This window comes from Scomber japonicus, chromosome 21 (assembly GCF_027409825.1).
Source record: "Scomber japonicus isolate fScoJap1 chromosome 21, fScoJap1.pri, whole genome shotgun sequence".
NCBI lineage: Eukaryota > Metazoa > Chordata > Actinopteri > Scombriformes > Scombridae > Scomber > Scomber japonicus.
In genome coordinates this window covers 25,356,311-25,383,569 of record NC_070598.1, presented here as the reverse complement: position 1 = coordinate 25,383,569, position 27,259 = coordinate 25,356,311, and the positions used below count along the sequence as shown (strand labels likewise).

Here is a 27,259-nt window from a genome sequence, read left to right as displayed (position 1 = left end):
GATCCTTCATCGTGCGGAGAGCTACTGACACGGAGCGACTTAGTGTTTGCGCAGCCAGGGACACCCTCATCTTGTGGTTCTCAAAGTAGACATGTTTGTCTGTAATTGTATTGGCAGCGTGCAGTCCATCTTTTTTTTGCACATCATTGAGATAATTGATGTACTGTACCTCCAATTGATCTGTCCGGTGGTCGTTGCAATTGGACTGTATGCCTGCAGAGTAAGACTCAGTCACTTCTCAAACAAGTACAAACAACAAAATGTTGATCATCACGTCCAACCATAACTGTGCAAATGAACAGACAACAATATTTAGATACAACTTTTAGCAGCAGACACATAACTTGTACAAATAGGTCTACAACGATTATCTTTACCTGCAACATATTACGTGCCAACTTCAGCATGTGGCATGCGTCCATCATTACAAATACTTTGTCACCAGTCACCGGATGTGGGAAACTGGTTTTAAGCGGCTCTCGTGGGTTTCCCTTCAGCTCACACCCAAGTTGATTGCACATTCTGACGTTGGAGGCATGCCCATCCATTGTTACACATACCACCCGAATGCCCCGTGCATACAGCTCCTCCAAAGCATGACTGAGAAGGACCCTTTGTGTTTCTGGTGACAGAGAATTCATCAGGTAGTATGCAATGGGAGCCTTCCAATGTCCTTGTATTCCAACCACCATGAACACAAGAGCCTCAGTAGCAACATCAGTCTCGCTGTTTCCATCACCCATGTCTACAAAACCAGACATTGACTGGGTATGTGGATTATATTGCACATGTTTTCTGATGGCCATGGCATCCAACATGAGTGCAACGCATCCATATTTAGCCTGGTCTTCCAGGAATCTCCTCTCCAGCATATCCAGCATAATTTTATTCAAGCCTGGCTTGTCATCCACTGAACACAGCCACCTGTAAAAAAGAAAAAGAGAGAAGTAGCTATTTAACGTATTTGCATCAGTAATTTCCAAAAATTAAATCGGACAGTATTAAGAATACCTTTGTAATGTATGTGGATGTGGGAGGGTAAAATGTTGAGTCTCTCTGAGGTACTTGTATGCCTTTGGACCATGTAGATGGAGTGTGAGGGCAAACTCTCTGTAGGCCTTTGTGTACTCATGGCCCGGCTTTGTCATGAAGTCTATCTGAAGATCTGAAATTTTATGATCAAAAATTAATAAGTCCCCTTCAGATAACAACTAAGGAGTTTAATAAAGAGTGTAAGAATAAGATGTAGACAAATTTCTTACCTGAGTAGAATTCAAGCTTCTCTTGGAGCTCTTCATTCATAAGGTTCTTTTCCCTCAAATCTCCTAAAAGACTCTTCACTGTGGTCTTTGCCCTCTTTTCTCTGGCCATGGCATTCTTCTTCTCTCGCTCCAGACTTTCCACTCTTGATAAGGCTTCATTGAGTTTGGCCTTAAGAGAGGTAGGAGAAGCAGGCAAGGCATAGCCATGATCCTAGTAGAAAGAGGGATGAACATGGTTTGATTGTCTCACTTCACACACATCAAGTTGATTCCACTAGAGCAGTGGTTCTTAACCTTGTTGGAGGTACCGAACCCCACCAGTTTCATATGCGCATTCACCGAACCCCTCTTTAGTGAAAAATAAAATATGACTTTTTTCAAATTCAAGACATAGATATGTTTTTTTACTGGTGCACAAAATGAGCCGTGCATGAACATCACCTTGTTCAAAGAACAAAACCAACACAATGCATAAACTCACAACAAATTACATACCTGCTAATCAGTGTGACTTCTGCTGTTGCCTTTGAGAGACCAGTTCAGATATACGTGGCTTCACCTTGGCAAGTGCCACTCTCATGTCATTTTCACAGCAAAGTCTGTTCCTTTTCTTCGTTTTTATGTCCAGCATCCTCGAAAAGGATTGTTCGCAAAGATATGTTGTAACAAATGGTATAAAAAAATCCAATGCTTTCTTAGCAGTAACTGGATACTTGTCCATTTGTCGACACCAAAACGTTGAGAGCGTTGTTGTTCTGAAGAGTTGCTGTTGAACCTGGCTCTGCTGAATTTCAATGATTTCGTCGAAGTATTCATCATTGACATCTGCTGTCTCAACAGCATACATGAACGGCTGTCTCACCCATGCTGGATATGACTCTCTTGTAGGGAAATATCCGTCAAGAGACTTTGCAAGCTCATCTAAGTGCGTGGCAATTGTTTGCTTCAGTTCCGTGGATACAGAAATATCTCCGATTCCAGACACATCTTCGATCTTACTTACACAGTCGTCCAGAAGCGGGAAGTTTGCGAAGTTATTGTTCTCTGTTCGTCGTTTCCATAACGGTAGCTTTTTTTGAAAAGCCTTCAGGTGTTCTTCCGCTTCCATGATATTGACTCCACCACCCTGCATCTGCTGATTGAGATGATTGAGAGCTGCGAATATATCAGCCATGTACGCTAAAATGAGAATGAACTCAGGATTTTTGAAGCAATCTGCATGACAGTGTTGGTGCTCTTGCAAAAACGGCAAATTCCACACGCATGCCAAAAACACGATTCAGCACCTGTCCCCGGGATAACCACCGAACATTAGAATGGTACAGAAGTACCTCGAATTCAGAGCCCATTTCTTTACACAGCTCACTGAAGATTTTTTTTCGTACATAGTTCACACATTCCACCACAGTTTTTAATACTTCTGCCATTTTTGGAGGCAAGGTTTTTGTTGCCAACGCATGCCTGTGCAGAATACAATGCGTCACAATGATGTGTGGTGCATCGGCCTTTAGTAGCGCACCAAAACCAGACTTTCTTCCCAGCATGACTGGAGCTCCGTCCGTACAAACTGCAGAAACCATATCCCATGAAAGATTGTTGTCTCTGAAGAAGTCATCCACAAGCTTCTTCACATCGGCTGCCTTTGTTGTTGTTGTAAGTGGCTTACAAAATAAAAACTCTTCTTTTATCATGTCTTCTTTCACATAGCGCACAAAAACAGCAAGCTGGCTTAGATTAGAAACGTCTGTGGTCTCGTCAAGTTGAAGGCTGAATTTTGCCGGGCTTGAAATCAGATCCGCGACTACTTGAGCCAAGATGTCTTTACTCATGTCTTCTATTCTGTCGCTGACGGTGTCATTTGAAAGAGGAATTTGGGATAATTTACCTTCGGCCGCTGTTCCGAGTATCAGATTCGCCATCTTTAACGCAGCTGGTTTCACGAGTGTTTCACCAATGGTGTGTGGCTTGCCCTGCTTTGCGATCAGGTAAGCAACTTCGTACGATGCTGTGAGGATCGGTTTGTTAACGGGTACAAATCCAAGAGCAGGCAGAGTGGCCCTTTCATCGAATCTGGCTCTCTTCACCTTGAATTCAGCAAGTGTTGTGTTCTTGTATTCCCCGTCTCCATGCAGCTTCAAGAAGTGTTCCTTTAGTTTTGCCGGTGCGAGACTAGAGTTGCTCAACTTCGCGTTGCAAATCATGCAGATAGGACGCTCACTCCCATCACGTTCTGTGATACATGTTAATCCATGTTGTACATATTCGTCCGACCACTTTCTTCTTTTGCCCGACATAGTTAGTATGAATTAAAATATTAACAAAGAAATCACACGACGTACTACCACGACAGTCACATGTTGACTACTGAGCACACTAAATTCCCCGCAGCACTGATTGGCCAAGCAGTGTAGCATGATCATCTGCAGCCAGTGATGGCCAAGCGGGGCGTCTCTGCCGAACCCCCGGGACCGACTCACCGAATCCCTAGGGTTCGGTCGAACCCAGGTTAAGAACCACTGCACTAGAGTATGACCCACATTCTTTCTTATAGTCTTAACCTGTCAAAGCCACTGCCAGCACTGTGTGTGTGTGTGTGTGTGTGTGTACGCCAGGAATGCATGTTCAACATGTCTTCAATTGTGTGGGTGTATGGTGTATGTATGGGTTTATTTGTGAGTGTGTTTAATGAGTGGCAGCAAATGAGTGAGATTTTAATATGTCCAGGACCATTATGATATTTTGTTTAAAATAGAAATACTCACATCATTAGGCTGAGGTTGTGGGTGTGAGGTTGAAGTTTGTGGGGCATCCTGAGGGGCCACAGACAGGCTCTCTTCAGCTCTTCTGGAGGTAGATGTCGTCCTGCCCTTTTCCGGCTAAAATGAAGAAGCATAATGCTTGAAAAGATATATATATATATATATATATATATGTATATGTATATGTATATGTATATATATATATATATATATATATATATATATATATATATATATGTATATGTGTATGTATATATATATATATATGTATATGTGTATGTATATATATATATACACACACAGTATACAGGGATAAGTATCTCACCCTGCCCTGTGATTGATAATATAATATTTACATTTATGAATGCTAATAGCCTTATGATGATACACCTACTCTTTTGAGATGAACCGGGAAGCTGAAGATGGATGGAATAACACCATCTCTGAGTCGGACAATCTGACCTGTCCTATCGAAATCGTCCTGCTTAAAATGCTCACTGCAAACCACGGATGAATCACTTGCAGTGAATCCTTCCCTCTTCAAAGCCACTTCCCACTTCTTCCTAACATCTTTGGGAAACCTTCAAAATGAAAACGGGAGATTTGGGAGAAACATTTTACAAAGGAGGTCAAGCTTATTTTCTACCTTTTTCTTCCTATTTTTCCATTTCCTATTATTCCTATTTACTTCTTCTTCCTGTTTTCTTCTTTCAAATGTCATCAAAACTGCTATTTTGATGTTGATAATGAACCAAAGCAGCTTGTTTGCTAACTATTCTACAGTCAGATGTTCTGTTGTCTGATTTCGCGGGTGGACATAAATACAGTACAGTAATATTCTATTCACAAAGTACAACCCATAATAATGTTCAATCTTACTTGTGAAAAGTAATCCCCTGAGCCCTGTTTTGAACAGTCAGACGATTTTTACAGGAATAAGCCGCACAGTGCTCAGGCATCTTGCTGCTTTGGTGGTTGTCAACAGGTAGGATGACCGGTCCAAGATGGCGGCCTCATTTCTCGTGCCCCAGCAGCCCATGCGGCGTCTACTCTTTATTATGTCTATGGTTAGCATGACACAGTCAGCTTACTAGCGTGCGCCTTTGCAGGAGCCGAGGAGAGCTGCATCAGACTGCATGTAGGAAGCCTGGATTTTATTTACAAGTTGCTGAGTGAGTAGAGATCTCTTGTGGTTGTTAAAGTTTTGCCTATGCTTAGTCAACAATGTACTTATTTGAGATTTTGATTTTCAATGTTAGTGTGCCTTGGATATTGTGTCGACAAGGCCTCGCTATAGAGGTGCTCAGGATTGAGGCTGCGAGGGACTTCCTGCACGTGGGATGAGTTTTCTTCTGCCTTCAGCTTGCTGTGTGTAAAGTCTGAAGGGACTGTGAGTAACAATAATTCAACTGTGGGTCACACATGAGCTCCAACAGCGCGCCAACGATAATGGTACCATAGACTGAGTTATAAAATCCCGGGTATTATTACTTTCCTTTTTTGTTATTTGGGTTTTTCCTGTTTTCTTGGAATAAATACTGCGTTATTTTTGCAGTGATTCTGTGTGTGTGTGTGTGTAAGAGTGATTCCTGTATTAATAGTGAGGTAAGGTTTTCATTCTTTAATATCTGAGGTTTCATTCATTCATTCATTCATTCATTTGTGTGTAGTATTAACAGGCCATAAGTGTAAGTATAGAGCATGGGAGTTACAGCTCACACGTACAGTATAGCAATTCTCAGTTATTTATTTGTAGCATCACTCATTCCTCTCCCATGCTAAAGAGTAGAGTGTTAGCTCATCAGTGTTGTATAAATATAAAAATACAGGAATTGAGTGAGGGGGCTACATAAGTATAAGCAAGTATACTTACAGACCATGTACTTGTAGTGTACTAGAAAGTTTACTAATTTAATACCTCTTCAGACTAAATTGGAACATTTTTAAGTTCATAATAAGTAAACTTTAAGTACACTTTATAAGGTCATTTTAAGTTTACAAAAGTACACTTTCAAGTATACAACAAGTACACTCATCTATATACTACTAGTGTACTAAGTTTATACTTCTAGTCCACATTTTAGTTTATTGGAGTATACTTAAGGCAAGGCAAGGCAGTTTTATTTATGTAGCGCATTTCATACACAATGGCAACTCAATGTGCTTTACATAAAACAGAAAAACATGCAATTTGAGTAACATTAAAACATACAATTAACCCCCCCCACACACCCCCGCCCCCATAATAAAAACAAAGTACCGAAAAATAGAAAGAGAGAAATAAAATGCTAGAATAGAGCATTAAATATAAGACTGCAGCATAAAATAATGATTAGCTTTAAAATCATTAAAAGGACATAGAGTGCAAATGAAAGATTAAAATGTAAAGTGCTTTAAAAGAGCTCAATCATAAGCACAGGAGAAGAGAAGTGTTTTAACCTGGATTTAAAAATGATTTCAGTTCTGTTGGTAGTTTGTTCCAGTTGTGTAAAAGCTGCTTCACCATGTTTTGTTTGAACTCTGGGCTCAACTATCTGACCTGAGTCAGTAGATCTCAGAGCTCTACTCGGTTTATATTCTACTAACATGTCATACATGTATTCTGGACCTAAACCTTTCAGTGATTTATAGACCAGGGTTAGGGTTAGCCAGTGTAAAGACTTTAGAACTGGAGTAATGTGCTCTGATCTCTTTGCTCTGGTTCAAACTCGAGCTGCAGCGTTCTGAATGAGCTGCAGCTGTTTAATGCTTTTTTGTGGAAGTCCAGTCAGGAGACCATTACAGTAGTCGAGTCTACTTGAGATGAAATAGCTCAAAGCTAATGTGTGTATAAGCCAAGTATACTTCACTATACTATTCTTAAGTATATAAAATAGAGTATATAAAAAGTAAACTTCAAGTATACTGCCTCAGTTTTAGGATAAAATAAGTATACTGGTAGTACACTTGAATAAAGTAGTCTCTTCTATCTAACTTTTCTAGATGGTGAAAAAGTGAAATGATCAGAGAGATTTAGTTACCTCACCTTAGAAAAACAGTCCAGTGTCTGGGAAGTTCTGCAGCATCACTCCTCTGCACACATGTGGTGTATTTAGTTTTAAAACCCGGACATAGTAGAGAGTAGAGTACACTACTAAAATTTAGTTAAATCAACAAGATAGTATGAACTAAGTAAAGTATACGAATGTTATTTAAGAAAGTAGTGCTGTTACCTTTTACAGTGTGGGCAGAGGGGCTTCAAAGGATCCTTTTCATGATGTCATTGTCTGTCACATGATCAGCATGCTGTAAAATGGCTTTTTACCATTGTTATACTGAATGACTTTGATGATGCACAAAAGTTGGTACAGAAGTTATTCAAGTTTTTTATTTTTTAGAAATATACTGCTCATTATTTTATATATTGTTAAAAACACATGTTCTACATTTTAAAAACATTTTTATCATTAGAATTTGAATGTGGACAGTTACACTGAAGAACATTTTGACACTTTAGGGTAATAGTTGAGTGTTTTTAATATTATATTTATACATATTTATGCGTTTGTTTTAACCCTGACATACTGTTCATAGTCCTTTAGAATTAGTGTCTGCACCAAATGTTGAACCACAGATGTAGTTTGTGTTCATGTTTTCTTTAGATTTGACATTATTACGGTGAAAATACATTCACAATCACACTATATTATGATCTTATGTTATCTAAAATGAGAATATATAGCTATAATTTCCGTTATTTACTGAAAGTGAATGATGTAACATTTGAATGGCAGGTTTAATGATAACCTGTATACCAGCACAAAAATACATCATTTTAAAAATATTTCCATTTTTTTCACATTCTGAACCTCTACAGGAAAAGTCCTAACATTTCAGGCTTCAACCATGTAATTTAGGTTGTTATTAATTGTTTTCAAATATTGAACTGGGTCAGATTTGATCCAAACAGTATGTAAGGGTTAAATAAAAATAATCTACACGTCTTATCTTTGACCCTTAATTTTAATTCATATGTTATTCTGCTTTTATGTGAATGAAAAAAATAAATCATTTCCCATTTAGAATTGGCTCAATTTCAAATGTTTAGAGAGAATAACAGCCGTTGTCTTTACTTTTTAGACATAAGAAATTAGGAAATAACACTTATTACCCTGGAGCATATATTATGCTACATAGTGTGATCAGTATCTACTGTATATCACACTGTTTCTCTCACCCAGAATGCTTTGCTCTATCCTACAGCTTTCATGCAGAAGCTCCTCTTAGATTCTCTCTTTTATGTTTTTCTGGCCTCTCTGCCTCCCTTTGCTAATGTCAGTGTGTGCCAGTTTTTTTTTTGCACGTGACATACTCCATGTGCTTGCTCAGGCTGTGTGTGTGTGTGTGTGTGTGTGTGTGTGTGTGTGTGTGTATGCTTGCACATGCTTGTTGGCAGCTTTTACATCTGCTGAGGAGCAGATGTAAATGCAGCGCAGCATCATGTGAGTTGGTCCATCTCGCAGCTCTTCTCCTTCACTCAGGCCCAGCATTGCTTTGCATAATGACTCACAGGGCCGTGCTGTTTGGGAAAGATTAAATTTAGAACACAGCCAAGGGTCGTGGTGCTCTCACACACTCTAATTCAGCAGTGTGTGTTTTTTGTTTTTTTTACCGTGCTGCATTTTAATGCTCTGCTTGTTGAACTTCTCATTGGGGAGGTTCATGCACAGCCCCCCTTTGTCAGCAACATTATGCAAAGTCTGCATAACACAAAAAAAAAAGAAAAAAGAGATGAGGCTCGCCCTTTGGGAGCCCACAGCGCTGATATTTTACACGGTTTAAATAGCACCAGTATTGGTCAAGACCTTTTCTTTTCATCAGCAGTCCCTCAGGAAGAAACACTGCATGAATACTCACAAATATCATTCTCAAGCTTTAAGAAGCAACACATTAGATATGAATAAATACCAGCAGTGTGAGAGAGAATAGTGTAAATGAATACTTTACTCACACTGGGCCTCACCAACAGTGTGAACAAATCTGTGCTTAAACTGTGCGTACGAACGTTTGACACACACATCTGGGATTCATCAATATGTTCTTACCTGAATTAGTTTGTACTCTGTAAACAAATGCAGCATCTTTAATGATGCTAAGTTAAAATGCCTTATTACAAAATATATAATGAATACTTTTGAGAAATACTTCACTTGTCCTCATGTGTTGAAGTAAATGACACCCATTAAATCATGCACTTATTTATTTGCGAGGACATCCAATAACTGTTTCAGTGTTTCATTCATGTTTTCTGTTGCATCATCCAGCTCCATCCATCCATCCATCTTCTTGCCGCTTATCCGGGGTCGGGTCGCGGGGGCAGCAGCCTAAGCAGGGAAGCCCAGACTTCCCTCTCCCCAGCCACTTCGTCCAGCTCTTCCCGAGGGACCCCGAGGCGTTCCCAAGCCAGCCGAGAGACATAATCTCTCCAGCGTGTCCTGGGTCTTCCCCGGGGTCTCCTACCGGTGGGACGTGCCCTGAACACCTCACCAGGGAGGCGTCCGGGAGGCATCCTGATTAGATGCCCGAACCACCTCATCTGGCTCCTCTCGACGTGGAGGAGCAGCGGGTCTACTCCGAGCTCCCTCCGGATAACTAAGCTTCTCACCCTATCTCTAAGGGAGAGCCCAGCCACCCTACGGAGGAAGCTCATTTCGGCCGCTTGTACCCGCGATCTTGTTCTTTCGGTCACTACCCAAAGCTCATGACCATAGGTGAGGGTAGGAACGAAGATCGACTGGTAAATCGAGAGCTTCGCCTTTCGGCTCAGCTCTCTCTTCACCACGACGGATCTGTGCAGAGTCCGCATTACTGCAGACGCCGCACCGATCCGCCTGTCGATCTCCCGTTCCATCCTTCCCTCACTCGTGAACAAGACCCCGAGGTACTTGAACTCCTCCACTTGAGGCAGAATCTCATCCCCGACCCGAAGAGTGCACTCCACCCTTTTCCGGTTGAGGACCATGGCCTCGGATTTGGAGGTGCTGATTTTCATCCCGGCCGCTTCACACTCGGCTGCGAACCGATCCAGTGAGAGTTGGAGGTCACGGTCTGATGAAGCCAACAGGACCACATCATCTGCAAAAAGCAGTGACCCAATCCTGAGGTCACCAAACCGGACCCCCTCTACACCCTGGCTGCGCCTAGAAATCCTGTCCATAAAAATTATGAACAGGATCGGTGACAAAGGGCAGCCCTGGCGGAGTCCAACTCTCACTGGAAACAAGTCCGACTTATTGCCGGAAATGCGGACCAAGCTCTGACACCGGTCACACAGGGAACAGACGGCCCTTATCAGGGAGTCCGATACCCCATACTCCCGGAGAACCCCCCACAGGATCCCCCGAGGGACACGGTCGAATGCCTTCTCCAAGTCCACAAAACACATGTGGACTGGTTGGGCAAACTCCCATGCACCCTCAAAGATCCTGTAGAGGGTGTAGAGCTGGTCCACTGTTCCACGGCCCGGACGAAAACCACACTGCTCCTCCTGAATCCGAGATTCGACTATCCGACGGACCCTCCTCTCCAGCACCCCCGAATAGACCTTACCAGGGAGGCTGAGGAGTGTGATTCCCCTATAATTGGAACACACCCTCCGGTCCCCCTTCTTGAAAAGAGGGACCACCACCCCAGTCTGCCAATCGAGGGGCACTGCCCCCGATGTCCACGCGATGCTGCAGAGTCGTGTCAACCATGACAGCCCTACAGCATCCAGGGCCTTGAGGAACTCGGGGCGGATCTCATCCACCCCCGGGGCCCTGCCACCGAGGAGCTTTTTAACCACCTCGGCGACCTCCACCCCAGAGATAGGAGAGCCCACACCCAGGCCCCCAGGCCCTGCTTCCCTACCAGAAGGCGTGTTGGTGGGATTGAGGAGGTCTTCGAAGTATTCCTTCCACCGATCCACAACGTCCCGAGTCGAGGTCAGCAGCGCACCGTCCCCACCGTACACAGTGTTTACAGTGCACTGCTTCCCCCTCCTGAGACGCCGGATGGTGGTCCAGAATCTCTTCGAAGCCGTCCGGAAGTCTTTTTCCATGGCCTCACCGAACTCCTCCCATGTCCGGGTTTTTGCCTCAGAGACCGCCCTAGCTGCGCTCCGCTTGGTCTGCCGGTACCTGTCTGCTGCCTCCGGAGTCCTACAGGCCAAAAAGGCCCTATAGGACTCCTTCTTCAGCTTGACGGCATCCCTCACCGCCGGTGTCCACCAGCGGGTTCGGGGATTGCCGCCCCGACAGGCACCGACCACCTTGCGGCCACAGCTCCGGTCAGCCGCCTTGACAATGGAGGCACGGAACATGGCCCACTCGGACTCAATGTCCCCCGCCTCCCCCGGTACATGGTCGAAGCTCTCCCGGAGGTGTGAGTTGAAACTCTCTCTGACAGGAGACTCTGCCAGACGTTCCCAGCAGACCCTCACAATGCGTTTGGGCCTGCCAGGTCTGCCCAGCATCCTCCCCCACCATCGGAGCCAACTCACCACCAGGTGGTGATCAGTTGACAGCTCCGCCCCTCTCTTCACCCGAGTGTCCAAGACATGCGGCCGCAAGTCCGATGACACGACTACAAAGTCAATCATCGAACTGCGGCCTAGGGTGTCCTGGTGCCAAGTGCACATATGGACACCCTTATGCTTGAACATGGTGTTCGTTATGGACAATCCGTAACGAGCACAGAAGTCCAATAACAGAACACCATCCATAACAGAGCATCATCCAGCTCTACAAATGATATTCTTAGTCTAATTCATTCACTTAAGTTTGTTCTGATTGAATTTCACTCGTTAATTACAAAAGACACAAGAAATTACCAATATGATCTTAACAGTTATGAAGTAAGTGAGCTCTGGGTGCCGGTTCTTGGTGATGTCATCACTTTCTCCCTCGTTCCTTGAACTACTTCCTCTTAATGATAACAGTCTCTCATCCTGTGCTGTCAGATCTGGTGCTGCTTGTCCTCCTGGTTCCATTTTTATTTGTATTTTTCTGGTCAGCGATTCATGTTTAGGCATCAACTTTGATGTTTACTTGTGCCACCGTCTGAACCTCAGGGGACTCAGTATTTACCGCCTAGGGTCATAACCATCCAGATGCCATATTGAATGAAATGCATTTTTTTTGCTTGCAGATAAAATGTTAAAGAGGAAATCGTTGTATTTTGACTTTAAACATGTAAACAGCAAAGTGTCAGAGACTTTTTTGGCTTCCACCACTGACACAATTATTTCTATTTCTGTTGTGATTTTTACCTTTTGGATCATCTCTTATAACTCAACTTCTTTCAACTTTTCTGTTCAGCACAGCGCTCTCTTCATGATGCAACAAACAGATGTCCTTCTATAGAGAAATGGAGGCGTGGCAGTATGCTGACTGCTCCTGTCACTTTACAATGATTCTTTAAATCGGGCCCATAGTGTGCATTCATGAGGTCTAACAAATGTCTTATGTAGATTTCCTTCCTTATAAATCATTTACAAACCTAAAAAAAAGAGAAAAGAAAAATGAGCAGACACATTCATCAGTGCCAGTCGTCTTATTAGAGGAGATGGAACAATTAGAACAGCAGATGTACTGTGACAGAAATAAAGAAGGAACGCTTTGACATTAAAATACTAAAACATTTTAAAAAGCAAAGTACTCTGACTAACATGAAAGGAGTCATGTGACAGTCACAGAGATATTAGAGGAGAGAATATTATCACCTATATGTGATGTTACACTGTCAGCTGCCACACAGCATGCTGCTGGGACTTACTACTGAACTATGAAGATGATGATACAAATCTAAGTCTAAAGAAAACCTCATTTGCAAACCATGATGCTGATATTGTGAACGTGAGGCTGAACGACTTCCCCCATCTTATTGCAGTTATTTAGTCTGATATTGCAATTGTGACAATATTAAAGCTGCAAGCAGCGATGAACAGACCCTCGCTCCCCTGCACATGTCAGGCTGTGGTGCAGTCTATTGACACATAGTCGTGTTCAGGGCCGGACCCTCGTCATGTGTCAGAAGTTTGGGACATTTTGCTAACTTTTCATTTGACACTGAGCGAATTTGAAGTTGTTTGGATTAAATCTGTAGGAGGAGTTTGTTACAGTAGGAGGCGCGGAAATCACGAAAAAATCCAAAATGGCCGCCTTCCTGTTGGAGTTAGGGTATGGGTCCAAGAGACTTTTTTGTGCAACTTTACATGATACATATGCATACTGAATTTCATTTGTCTATGTCAATCTGGAGGGAAAGGCTCCCGCCCATCTCTGCAAACCATAAATTATTACATTTTTCTACAAGTGTAACACGTGTGACAATTTTCATGAGTTTTCAGGCACGTTTAGGCCACCACAAATGTTTGTTTTGGAAATAGAATAATAAGGAAGAATTCCTTGAGATGCAATAGGGAATAAGAAGAATTGTTTAAGACTAGTGAACAGAATATTAGTTTTAGTTATATATTTTTATTGAGTTTGTTTCAACATCTATAAACATAATAAATATGTTGAAGTTTGAATCTCTAGCTCAGTTGTGTGTTTGGCTGGATGTTTGTGAAGGTGAATAGGGATCCAACAGAAAGTGAAACATTTATGTGTAAGTACCAGGCTCTTTTTTGGGGATTTTTTGGGTCTCATGAGGAGGACAACCTTCTCAATTCTTCTTTGATATATTATTCATCAGGATGACCCAACAACAGCTCATTTCATCAAGAAGAGCTGTTCGCCATAATCAACACTTAGCAGCACATCAGAAAAACCTCTCCCCCACCCCTCCTCCACCTCTCAGCATTAATGTTTCCTAATCTATGTCACGCTCCTCTGTCAGTAAGAGCATCCTCTGCTTGGGTTCATCCTCCCTGTTCCTCTGCTTGGGTTCATCCTCTCTGTTCCTCTGCTTGGGTTCATCCTCTCTGTTCCTTTGCTTGGGTTCATCCTCCCTGTTCCTCTGCTTGGGTTCATCCTCCCTGTTCCTCTGCTTGGGTTCATCCTCTCTGTTCCTCTGCTTGGGTTCATCCTCTGCTTGGGTTCATCCTCTCTGTTCCTCTGCTTGGGTTCATCCTCCCTGTTCCTCTGCTTGGGTTTATCCTCTGCTTGGGTTCATCCTCTCTGTTCCTCTGCTTGGGTTCATCCTCCCTGTTCCTCTGCTCGGGTTCATCCTCTGCTTGGGTTCATCCTCCCTCCAAGGTTGCTCTGCATCATGAAGCACTCGTTCAACATCCTCTACAAACTGTCTCTCATTATGATCATCTTTAATCTTAATGCTGCAATCCTGTTTATGTAATTTTGTAGTTTTTCATTGGGTGTCTGTTCATCCATGAAGTTATCTGCTCCAGTCAATTCCAAAATAAAAGTGATTATGAGTGATGTAGTATGCAGTATTACAGTAAAAGTACTGCAGTATTATGAGTGGTGTAGTATGCAGTATTACAGTAAAAGTACTGCAGTATTATAGTGATGTAGTATGCAGTATTACAGTAAAAGTACTGCAGTATTATAGTGATATGGTATGCAGTATTACAGTAAAAGTACTGCAGTATTATGAGTGGTGTAGTATGCAGTATTACAGTAAAAGTACTGCAGTATTATGAGTGATGTTGTATGCAGTATTACAGTAAAAGTACTGCAGTATTATGAGTGATGTAGTATGCAGTATTACAGTAAAAGTACTGCAGTATTATAGTGATGTAGTATGCAGTATTACAGTAAAAGTACTGCAGTATTATGAGTGATGTAGTATGCAGTATTACAGTAAAAGTACTGCAGTATTATAGTGATGTAGTATGCAGTATTACAGTAAAAGTAGTGATATATTATTATATATGACATCATTAGATTATTAATAGTGAAGCATCAGTGTTAGAGCAGCGGAGACAATCACACACACACACACACACACACACACACACACAATTTTAACACACAGTTTTAACATGAATATTTAATTTTAAACCATTTTTTTGTCAATTATGTTTGTTTTTTTAAATAATGAAAATAGATATTTCACTTCCATAATGCTGGATATCTTCTTTACAACCACACATTTCCAGTTTCTCATTCTTATACTTTATTTTTATTCTATTGGAGTAATTTTTTCAAGCTTCCCGTGACTTATAAAATATCAAATACCTTTGACATCTGTAAAGTGGCCCATTAAAGTAGCAGCTGGTTGTGGATTTAAATAATGGATTTCATTCTTCCATTTAACTTTGCACACTGATAATTATGCTGGCTTTAGCTTGAGCTGTGTTCCTGCTGCCGTAACAGTAGTGCAGCATCGTGACTTCTGTGGGTGGCTTTCCTCTCTGCACTTTCCTCTTTGTTTCCAGTGCAAAACGAAATGTACGCTGATTCATTCATATCAATACTGAAAGGCTAATTACTGTAATGATGCCCATTGGCGAGGCTTATCAGCAGTCTTGAATTGTAAAGGGGAGAATAGCTGTTCTCATTGTGCTGCAGCTGTAAAAACACATTTGTTGGCACACTACACACACAAGAGAGCTGTGATGAGAATAAAAAAAGAGCTTAAATCCTTGGAAAGACTTCACCATTTCATTTGCACTTGAGCGAAAAACATATTTTAAAAGATTAAAGTGTGATGAAATGCATACAATCTGATAATACCTGCAGCTGTTGATTAGAGAAACAACCATTATGATATTAACATTTTGCATGGCTGGATGAACCTGCTCAGAGGGCAGAACGCAGCGATTGGACCCTACTGACCTCCCCTTCCTCCCACTCACTACTGCTAACATGGAGAGATGTCTCCACTGGCTGAAAAATCCATAATACATTAGCATGGGCTGCTCAATGTTAGTAGTAGTAGGAATGCTAGTACAATGTAACAGCATATGTCAACATGCATTCAGGGTTAACTGTGTTTGCTGCCAATAATAACTTCATTCATTTAATAACTAATAACTAGTGTGGATGAATCAATTCCAGTAGCGGCAAAATGTTCCACAGTGTTGTTGCAGTAGATCGTTATAGATAAGTAGATGTATCTAGGTCAAGGTTGCCATGGTTACCTACTTTGGTAAATATACAGATGCTAGATCAAAATCCTTTCTTTGGTTAAATGAACATTTTTTATTAATATTTCTTTTTACAAGCAGTTATAGTGGATCTATTTCTTGAGAGACACATTGTAACCTTCCACACCCCCCCCCCCCCCCCCACTTAATGCTAAACTAAGCTAATCATGCCCTGACTCCAGGTCAGAACTCAAAATACAGTTATGACATTCATAATCCATCTGAACATGTCAATCTTTAGGAAAAGACAAAAACAAAAAAGAAATGAAAGCCATCAGTCTTACTTTTCCTGTATAATAGTAAATGAATAGCTGAATTGAAGCATCAGAGCCAAAAACTCATTTGTTCCCATGGCGATAACCCAATTAAACAAGTTGAGGTAGAGTACAATGTGGACTATGGGGAATAAAAAGGTACGTTCAGTATGTTGTTTGTTTGTTTGTTTATTTATTTATTTATTTATTTATTTATTTATGTATTTATGTATTTACCTGATGGACAGAGGATACAAGGGAATGTGCAATATATTATTTATTTACTTATATTTGCAATTTTAACTTGACCTTTCTGAATGTGTCATAATTTTTTTTTTCTTTTAAATTTCTGTTTGAACTGTGATGATATTGTGATGCTGCTATGGATGATCTGGATTGTTTGTTTGTGAGTGTGTTTTTTTTAATGCGTCTGTGTTGGACAATAAATTGCCTCTTGGAGGACATTCAAGTTTTTCTAAGTCTAGAGAGTTAAAGTAAATATCCTCTCCATGTCTATTTATTTTCTCACTTTCAGCTTTCCAAGCACATGGTAGAGCTCACTCGCATATCAGCATCTGTCCACTACCCATAAACCCTTGAGCTGGTTCCTGTAGTGGCTTTGCTTTTTAATATGTAGCACAGTTCACTGAGACTTGCAGTAGAACTGCAGATAATGAACTATAACCGGATAGTTATTCTAATCTTCTAATGCTATTATATGTTACACTATATATTTCTATTTTTACAGCATTGTCTCCAAGTACTAGTAGTAATGTGATCATGTGCTTTTCAGCATGTCCTCTTATCAGTGTGAATACTTGAGTGGTTCTTTAATCATGCTGACCTGAGCTTATTATTGAGGCCAGTGGTAGAGAAGCAGACATTCATGATTAGATTAGAGACATTAGAGGACAGGTGTTGGATGTTTATCTGTATCTGCTGCTCTCATTTGTCTGATGTGACACTTCTTGTTCTCTACACTCTTTCACACGTATTCTAAACATGACTCCACACAGCTGAACTGTAAATGACATAAACTTAAAGCACAATCAGTACTGTCAAATGTCAGTGTGTGATGTGTTGGTCGCGGCTCACAGTGATGATCCTACAGACAATTATCAGTAATAAAGTAATAAAAACAAACAAACATGGTTGGATTTAAATGAGCATAAATATGGTTTAGCATGTATTAATACCTAGCCTGTTTGGTTTGTGCTGTAAAAATAAAGCAGACCAATCATGGGACAGTGTGATTGTCAAAGATCAACAACTAGTAAATCCATTGTGTAGTAGGAATGTGTGTTTATATCATATATGTATCATGTGGTTAGCATGTCAGCATGGCAATAGTATGTAGGTTTCCATACATAAATATCGTTGTATTTCCATATATTTCTCTTTCTCGTTGTTTAATAAATCAATGCTATTGGTCATCCTCTTCATCTGTCTGTGGGTTTTATAACTAATTAACAAATGAAGAGCTTGTGACTAAATCACTCTATTGGATCCATTGGATTTTTTCATTCATTGAAAAGTGTAACATATACTAAGTGTTGGGGTCATTACTCCAAAAATGTAATGTATTACACATACAGTACCTATACCTATTATATTATCTATTATATTATATAGTCTGTTCACTATTATCTATTATATTATATATTATATAGTCTGTTCACTATTATATATTATAATATGGTCTGCTCACTATTATCTATTATATTACACTATATAGTGTGTTCACTATTATCTATCATATTATATATTATATTATATAGTCTGTTCACTATTATCTTTTATATTATATATTATATTATAAATTCTGTTCACTATTATCTATTATATTATATTATATAGTCTGTTCACTATTATCTATTATATTATATTATATTATATAGTCTGTTCACTATTATCTATTATATTATATATTATATTATAAAATCTGTTCACTATTATCTATTATATTATATAGTGTGACGGCCCTGGGCCTCCATAGTAAAGGCGATAGTCTGCCTTGCTTCCTGTTTTTTCTCTCTTCCTTAGATGGTCTGGTCCCTCCCTCCTCGTCAAGGATTGAGATCACCTGTAGGAGCCTTATTTAAGCTCAGGAAAACAAAGATGGCTCTCTCTCACACTCTGGCCCTCCTGGAAGGCTGGTGCCTTTCAGGCACTTCATTTTTGGTTTTGATTTTGATTGTAGCTTTGGTTCATGTTAGTTTGACTTTAAATTCTTGGTTGATTATGTTTGTTACCTTAAATAAATTACTTTATTAATTTTGAGCTGTCGCCGTGTGGTTCTCCCTGTGTTGTTATGCTCTCCAACGAGCTGGGCATAACAAGTGGGGGCTCGTCTAGTTAGAACCTGGAAAAGGTTATAGTTTGGGTAAGTTTGAGCAGTTGGCTCGGGTTGGGAGACCCACTGGAGGAGTTCATTTTGATTAGGTTGAACAGGTAAAGTTTGAGACTGTTCTAGTTGTCCATGTGATCGGTGTAGCCAGCATAATGGTAAGTTTGGGTTATGCGGTACATGGCTGTGGGATGGGTGTAGTGGAGTAGCTGGGCTATGTTGCTGTCTGGCAGGAGCATTTTATTGTGTCCCCCGGTTAGGCTGTAGCAGCAGTTATCTCACAAGGAGAGGCTGTTGGTTTGTTGTTTTCAGGGCTGTTTGTTATTTTTGTGTGTTGTCCGTGCGGCTGGCAGCATTTGGCTCGGGAGCACCCTGAAGTATTGGCTGGGGCATTCTGCCTTCCCCAATACAGACGGTTTGTAGGTGCATAAATACCCACCGCCAGTACACACATGAAGACTAGGGTGCAGTTAGTCAGTTTGGGCTAGGCAGTTAGGAGGGGGCGCTCCTATCACTCATCTGTCCTGCAGTTGTGTGCTGTGACTCAGACTGCCTGTTTGTTTTTGGTTGGGTTCAGGTATTTGGCTCTGGTTGATAGGTTTGGACAGGGTTAATGATGGATCCGGAACACAGTAATTCCTTGGTCGCTGAGTTTCTGAAAAGACCAGCTCGGAGTACATTGGCTCAGTTTAGGAAATCAGATTTGGTGGATTTGGCTACATGTTTGGGATGGTCAAAAACTGATCAGGTGCCAAGGAAGGCAGAGCTAAGGGACATCGTGGATGGGCTAGCGGTGTCTGCCAAGCTTTTAGAGGTGGTTCAGGGTCCAGTGGCTCCATCAGTTTCTGAGCTTTTTGGAGGGACTTTGTCTTTTGAACAGTATATGCAACTGGAGAGAGAAAAGGCAAAGAGGGAGAAAGAGAGACTACAGTTGGAATTGGAACACGAGAGGTGGCCTTGGAAAGGGAGAGATTGCAGGTTGAGCAGTTGAAGCTGTCACTGATAAGAGACGGTAAAGCCCAGGAATCGTTGTTGACTGGGGGAAGAAGTGAGTCTGCAGGGTTGCGTAGTGGCTTTGATATTGCAGAAAGCTTGCGTATTCTTCCAAAATTTGATGATAAAGACCCAGACACGTTTTTTGCATTGTTTGAGCGGGTGGCAGATGTTAGAGGATGGCCGGATAGTCACAGGACTTTGCTGTTGCAGTGTGTTTTCACAGGTAAGGCCCAGAGAGTTTTTTCTGCCCTTAGTTCTGTGGACAGTGGTGATTATGCTACAGTTAAAGGTGCAGTTCTGAAAGCATATGAGTTAGTTCCTGAAGCTTATAGGCAGAAATTTTGGAACTGGAAGAAAGGGGACAAGCAAACGCATGTTGAGTTTGTGCAAGATATTTTGGCCCATTTCTCTCGCTGGTGTTCTGCCTCTGGGGTGGAAAGTTATGAGGATCTCTGTGACTTGGTTGTGTTGGAGCAATTTAAGAGTGCATTGCCTGCTCACCTTGCTACATATATAAATGAAAGGAAGGTAAAGACAGCTTCTGCAGCGGCAGTTTTTGCTGATGACTATGTTTTAACACATACTGGTGGCTCAGGTTTTGGTCGAGCCTACAGAAATGAGCAGCAGAGGGATGATTTCAGGGGTAGGCCTAGTAAGAATCTAGGGGTTGCTCAGGAGCCAGTTCATTTGTCAGTGAGGCATGTTCCAGGGACAAATGGGAAGTTTGATCCAGCCAGGGTTTGCCATGCCTGTAAGAACAAGGGTCACTGGAAAGGAGAATGTCCAATCAGTAAGACAGGACAGACATCAGCTGATTCTAGTGTGTATGTGAAATCAACTGGACTTGTGTCCTTTGCACAAAGTATTGATGTGTCTGAGTCTGGTCTTCCAGGAGAAAATTCTTTAGCTAAAAGTGTTGATGAGCTGTATGCACCATTTGTTTCAGATGGCTTTGTGTCCTTGGATGGGAACGTCAAGACTCCGGTTAAGATTCTGCGGGACACTGGGGCTACTGAGTCTCATTGTGGGGAGCATTTTGCCGTTTTCAACTACTACTGCTACGGGTAGTAAAGCTCCGGTAGTTGGGGTTGGGTTGATTCCACTGTTGGTTCCAATGCATAAGTTTCATCTCTTCTCAGATCTGGTTTGTGGAGAGGTACATATGGGTGTGCGTCCCAAGTTACCAATCCAAGGGATAGACATTATTCTGGGGAATGATTTGGCTGGTGCAAGGGTCTGGAAAGATGATCCGCCCCTAGTGTATGTAAGTTCTACCCCTCAGGAGTCTAGGCTGCCAGATGATTGTGCTAAGCAGCATCCTAAGGTTTTTTCTTCCTGTGCAGTGACATGGGCAAAGAGTAAAGCTGCACTAGAGCAGTCACAAGGGTCCGAACAGATTCAGTGTTCTCAGGCAGGTAATTCTGAGGGAAAGGAGAAGGTCAAATTCTTTACTTTTCCTTGGTCATCACTGTCTAGGGAGGAGTGTATTGAAAAGCAAAGCACAGATCCCACACTGTGAATGGGGTGCGGCTGGATGCAGTGGTTCAGGTGGTGGTGCCCTGTGGGTTCCGGGATCTTGTGTTGGGTGCATCGCATGATGGGGTGGCAGGCCATCTTGGGGTGAGGAAGACGTATGATCGAGTGCTTCGCCACTTTTTCTGGCCTCGTCTGAAAAGGGATGTATCCAGGTACTGTAAAACTTGCAATACCTGCCAGTTAACTGGGAAGCCCAACCAACATATTAGGCCAGCTCCAAAAAGTAAGGCTGGGAGTAAATATTTACTGACGGTGATGTGTAAAAGTACTCGCTATCCAGCTGTTTTCCCTTTGCGCTCAATTAAAACTAAGCCAGTACTGAAAGCATTGACATCCTTTGTTTCAACTTTTGGTATTCCTACAGTGGTGCAGACTGACCAGGGGAGTAATTTCATGTCTCGCACTTTTGCCCAGGTGTTGAGTCAGCTAAGGGTTAAGCATCAAGTATCCAGTGCATACCACCCGGAGTCTCAAGGAGCCCTGGAACGTTTTCATCAGACATTGCAGTCCATGTTGCGTTCGTACTGTACTGAATTGGCAAAGGATTGGGAGGAGGGCTTGCCGTGGTTGTTGCTTGCCATACGGGAGGTGGCGCAAGAGAGTACGGGGTTCAGTCCTAATGAACTGGTGTTTGGACATACTGTTCGGGGTCCATTAGCTGTCTTGGGGGATGAGCTGAAAACTGCTGAGCCACCGGAGAATGTCCTGGACTATGTAAACAGTTTTCGCCATCGTCTGCATGTTGCCTGTGCTACGGCTCATAAAAAACTTAGGATTGCACAGGGAAAAATGAAGGAGTCCTATGATAAAAAAAACAGAAACCCGTGTATTTGAACCGGGTGATCAAGTTTTGGCTTTGCTGCCTGTGGTAGGTTCCCCATTCCAGGCAAGGTTTAGTGGGCCTTACATAGTGAAAAGCCGTATGTCAGACAGGGACTATCTGGTATACACACCAGACAGAAGGAAAGTGCAGTGGTTTCATGTCAATTTATTGAAATCTTACAACTTGTCTCGAACTCCTGTTGGATGTACCGAAGACCTTTTTCAGTAGGGGTCTTCGTTTTATGGGGGGGGGGGTGACGGCCCTGGGCCTCCATAGTAAAGGCGATAGTCTGCCTTGCTTCCTGTTCTCCTGTTTTTTCTCTTTTCCTTAGATGGTCTGGTCCCTACCTCCTCGTCAAGGATTGAGATCACCTGTAGGAGCCTTATTTAAGCCCAGGAAAACAAAGATGGCTCTCTCTCACACTCTGGCCCTCCTGGAAGGCTGGTGCCTTTCAGGCACTTCATTTTTGGTTTTGATTTTGATTGTAGCTTTGGTTCATGTTAGTTTGACTTTAAATTCTTGGTTGATTATGTTTGTTACCTTAAATAAATTACTTTATTAATTTTGAGCTGTCGCCGTGTGGTTCTCCCTGTGTTATACTCTCCAACGAGCTGGGCATAACAATAGTCTGTTCACTATTATCTATTATATTATATAGTCTGTTAACTATTATATATATTATATTATATAGTCTGTTCACTATTATCTATCATATTATACATTCATTTGTTCACTGTTATTTGTTTGACAGACGAAGACTTCACTGTACCAGTTTTGGCTGCTTGGTTGTGTCTGCAAACACTGATCTTGAGCATCACTATGGATCTGTGTGTGTTTTATTACCAGACGGGGAGTTCCGATCCTCTGAAAAGAAGCCAATGCGGAAGTAACTTAGAGCTGCATTCTATCAAAAGGCCACCAGGGGGCGACCGTTTTGTGTTCAAAAAGACTTCCGGCTCTATACAAGTCAATGGAGAATTCACCAATTTCTCACTTGATTTCTAACCTCAGTAAACGGTTTGAAAATGTGTTTATGGTCTCAATCGCTAGTTTAAAGCCTTCTTCAATGCAGTATGATGTTCGTTTGTGAAATTTTGGCCTCCCTGATTTTATATTTGACGATAAAGCAGGGTATGCATTGGGGTCGTGATTGACCAATGTCCTTGAGATCTAGCGCTCCAATCGCAGCCTCCCCGCTCCGCCGTTGGTCCCGCCCATATGTCCGTCCATGACTCCGCCTTATGCCCATATAAGTATAATCCGTGTTCTTATTTTGCCAGCATGCACCTGAAATTTTCAAGATGGCGCTGCCTAGATTCGATACTATTGGCTTCCGAGCAGCAGTCCACAAACCAACGGGTGACGTCACGGATGTTACGTCCATTTCTTATATACAGTCTATGTTTATTACCAGAGGTGGAAAGTAACGAATTACATTTACTCACGTTACTGTAATTGAGTAGCTTTTCTGTGTATTTGTACTTTTTAAAGTAGTTTTAAAAATCTGTACTTTTACTTTTACTTAAGTATGTTTTGTGTGAAGTATTGTACTTCGCTACACTTTAAATCACATCCGTTACTGAGTCAAAAATGTTGGCCGAATGTTTTTTTTTAAAGCAAAGGGGATCGAACAGCATCATTAACCAGCATGATACAATGACTTAACATTCATGCAGCCTGTTACACCTGGCAGCTAGCTCTCATAGCGACATATAAACTCTAACACAACACAACAAACTCTAAAAGAAATGTCCATTAGACGTTGTGCTGTCATCTGTCTCACTCTTCGTGTAGGACGAGGCATTGCGCATGATGCGTTCACGTGAAAAGGACAGCGTCGGAAATGAGAGAATTGAGCGAAAGCTGCACAGGGGCACAGCCTTTTAAACATGGGTACTTAAAAGTTTGGTCTTCTTTGGGTAATTTAAAGAAAAGTTATTGCTCTTGTGACTTTGACCCATAGTGATTCATAGATATGCAGTATGACTGTTGGTTTAAACCAGGGTGATTGTAGGACTAGGATCAGAGCTTTAGAGGAGCTCAGCTCCTAATGAGAATTTGACATTCAATGCCCTGCAAGTGTTTTAAAAAACCCCAATAATCATTCAGTGTTTCCCACACAATATTTAGAGACTATGGAGGGTTTATCATTTATTTTTAGGGGTGCTGAGATCAAATTTAGGGGTGTAAGAAAATCCCCAAAAAAAGTCTAAAATCGCTCCGGGTTTACAGAATCCACAATTATGCCACCTTCAATTTAATGGTTGTGTTATTTGAAAATGTTTTATAGGATGGTCTTCACTAAAATGACACATATCTCCATAAATGTTTTAAATGTTGTGTGTCGACATATTTTGTCATTGAAGCTGAATTTGTAAATGTATACCTTTATCTTTAATTAAAACAACTAGTTAGAGATTTATGAGCCATCACTTTGTCCTACAGCCGCCCCCCCCTCACCCACCCCTGTTATAAAAGTAACTAAGTAACTTTTACTCAAAGTATTTTTTTAACAAGCTACTTTTTACTTTTACTTGAGTATAGTTTTAGACCAGTACTTTTACTTGTACTCAAGTAAAATTTCTTCAAAGTAGTGGTACTTTTACTTGAGTCAAATATTTCCGTACTCTTTCCACCTCTGTTTATTACTAGCTTTGTGTTAGCATGAGAGGTCAGAGGTCAGGCTGCTGTTGTGCAAACATGCATGAAAAGCATCTGATTATGTTTTCATCTGTTCAATTTATACATAATAATTTATACATAATAATGTATACATCATGATTTATACATAACAGACATCCCAACTCTCCCACATATTGATAGTGGCTCCCGCGCGCTGATGAGATCCAATCTCCTGGAATCTGGATCGAGCAAGAGTGTGCTGTAGAGAGTGACTGCGTGTGTGTGTGTGTGTTTGTGTGACTATCAATGCAGCGTGTGAGAGCAAAGCATCCTGATAGCTCTGTGTTGCCGCTTATCAGAGCATAAAACTCCATACAGAAACATATTCTCTAACATCTCCACAATCATAAATACCAACAAGCGCCATCAGCACTACTGTGTATTGTAGATTAAGAGACTAAGTGATTGTACTGGAGTGCTTAAAGTCCATGTAAAGTAAGAATAAATATGTGTTCTGAGTTTGACATACCACAGAAAAGTGTGTTGTTAACCACCCTGCCAAATTTGAATGATTAAAAATATCGCCAAATATATGAAATTAGGCTTCAAAGTTGTGTTTCTGTCTCTGCTAATTCAGCTGCTAGCTCGGCGGCTAATTCAGCTAACTGGCGGGTGATTTTCAAACCCGTCCACTAAATCCTGAACACAGAAATCTTGAAACACAGTTTGTGAAGCCTAGCTCCACAATTCAAATCTAAATGGTTGAAATGCTTTTTACACCTTTTTTAGAAATACATTTATGATCTATTTAATGTGTTTAGAAGAAAATGTTTGAATTCACTTTACACGATCTTTAAAGGAAAATAAAAATAAAAGAAGTAAATAAAAAGTTTTCACACTCATCTTTTCTAAATGAATACCTGTCAGTGAAATATGAACGCAGAGTTTAACACTGTCTATAGTTGTGTGACACTGAGCTTCATCACGTCTTCACATTCAACACTCTGTTCAGTGTTTGCTGCTTTCTGCTGTGACTTGTATGTGTCAAAGTGTTTGTGAGCACAGGGGGAGTCTGGGAAACGGTGATAACTTTGAGACTGACTGGGTTGTGCATCATGCTGCAACCTGACACCACATCAAAGAATAGGTGCATTGCTTCAACCCTTCTCACCCTATAACACACACACACACACACACACACAAACACACACACACAGATGCATACAGACAAGAGGATCACAGACATGTGTACATACAACATACGCAAATGCATGGCTACAGAATAGAATAGATCTTTATTGTCATTGTCACAAGTACAACTGAATTTTTAAAGTGCTCACCAGTCAGTGCATCATTCATTATAATAAAAAAAATAGAAATAAATAAAACACTGAGGCTCTGCAGCAGATCATGGCATTGTTTGAAGCAGACAAAATGAATCAAATTCATGCTCTAATAAGCAATCTTGGTCGTTCCTCTCACTGTTCCCAAAGCCAGCCAGGGTTGGTGTGTGTGTATGTGTGTGTGTGTAAGTCGTCCGTAAAACACAGAGCGGACTACATTTACATGTTGGTGTGTGTGTGAGGTGTGGGGGGGGGGGGCATTTTTGGAACACTGAGTCTCTGCAGTGTGTGAGTCACACGACGCTTGACAAAATCTTTTTTGATGGCTGTTAGGAAACGGACCTGTCAGCATCTGGAGCCTCATGCCGCTTGCTCTGTACGGTTGATGAGGAACGAGACAGGAAAGGGAATGAGTTAGACTCTGACATTTAAAACAAGAAATCGTGAGAATTGAAAAGAGAGACGTGCCTTGCTCAACAGCCGTGACGCCTCGCTGCCTGTTTCCATGACTGTCTTCCAGCTTAACACGCTTCAAAGCCTGACGTAGAATTAGTTTGCAGCCGCACAAACACTTGGCAGTCATTGGAAAAGCTTGGATGCATCCCGAAGCATATATATGTTTGTGGTGCGCTGTGCTGTGTGTAAGAACAGCAGTGTGTGTGTGTGTGTGTGTGTGTGTGTGTGTGTATGTGAGGGAGTTGCTTAACGAGGCGCCCGTTTGGTAATTTAGTGTGACAGAGGGCCGGGCTCTCAAAGGAGGGAAGCAATTATTTCTGTTAAAGCCCTTCAATCACTGAGACGTAACGGCTGGCTGCATTGGTTAAGAGCAGCATGAAGGGACAGTGGCACCGGGATGACTCTTACACTCACCGTGTGTGTGTGTGTGTGTGTGTGTGTGTGTGTGTGTGTGTGTGTGTGTGTGTGTGTAGGGGAGCAGCAAGGGAATGTGTTTTGGTATGATGTGCCGTGTGCACCATGTGATATCACAGTGTTGGTGTTGTTCCTACAACATGATAATCAGTATTGCTCCAGCGCTATCACTGCTGATCCATCACACTGTGGTGATGTCATACCTTTGCAACTCAGGGAAAAAAGACACAAATACACACACACACTGTAGAGAACAGAAGCTAAGCATTAAAAATTAACATAAACACACTTTTTTTTCAGCAAGTATCCCTCAAATGTGGTTATCAAACCCAAACAGAGATAAGTAATGGAGTGATATTTAACAGTTGAACTATATT

The 27,259-nt window shown here is 41.5% G+C and overlaps 2 protein-coding genes across 2 annotated transcripts in view; one reads left to right on the top strand and one right to left on the bottom strand.

Annotated features, from left to right (window-relative positions):
• plppr5b (phospholipid phosphatase related 5b) overlaps positions 1-27,259 on the top strand; it is a 148,483-nt gene that overhangs the window by 66,634 nt on the left and 54,590 nt on the right. The window lies entirely within an intron of this gene.
• On the bottom strand, positions 755-4,980 carry LOC128382490 (THAP domain-containing protein 6-like). Its single transcript, XM_053342480.1, has 5 exons — positions 4,901-4,980; positions 4,416-4,602; positions 4,025-4,138; positions 1,263-1,473; positions 755-924 (listed from the first exon to the last, which is right to left on the bottom strand). Exons 1-5 carry the CDS (start codon positions 4,978-4,980, stop codon positions 890-892), a joined length of 627 nt encoding a protein of 208 aa, XP_053198455.1. The 3' UTR covers positions 755-889.

Coding starts and splice junctions, on each gene's coding strand:
- LOC128382490 (XM_053342480.1), bottom strand. CDS start 4,980: ATGCCTGAGCACTGTGCGGCTTATTCCTGTAAAAATCGTCTGACTGTT. Junction 4,139..4,415: donor TCCCGGTTCATCTCAAAAGA/GTAGGTGTATCA, acceptor TCTTCATTTTAG/CCGGAAAAGGGCAGGACGAC. Junction 1,474..4,024: donor CACAACCTCAGCCTAATGAT/GTGAGTATTTCT, acceptor TCTTTCTACTAG/GATCATGGCTATGCCTTGCC.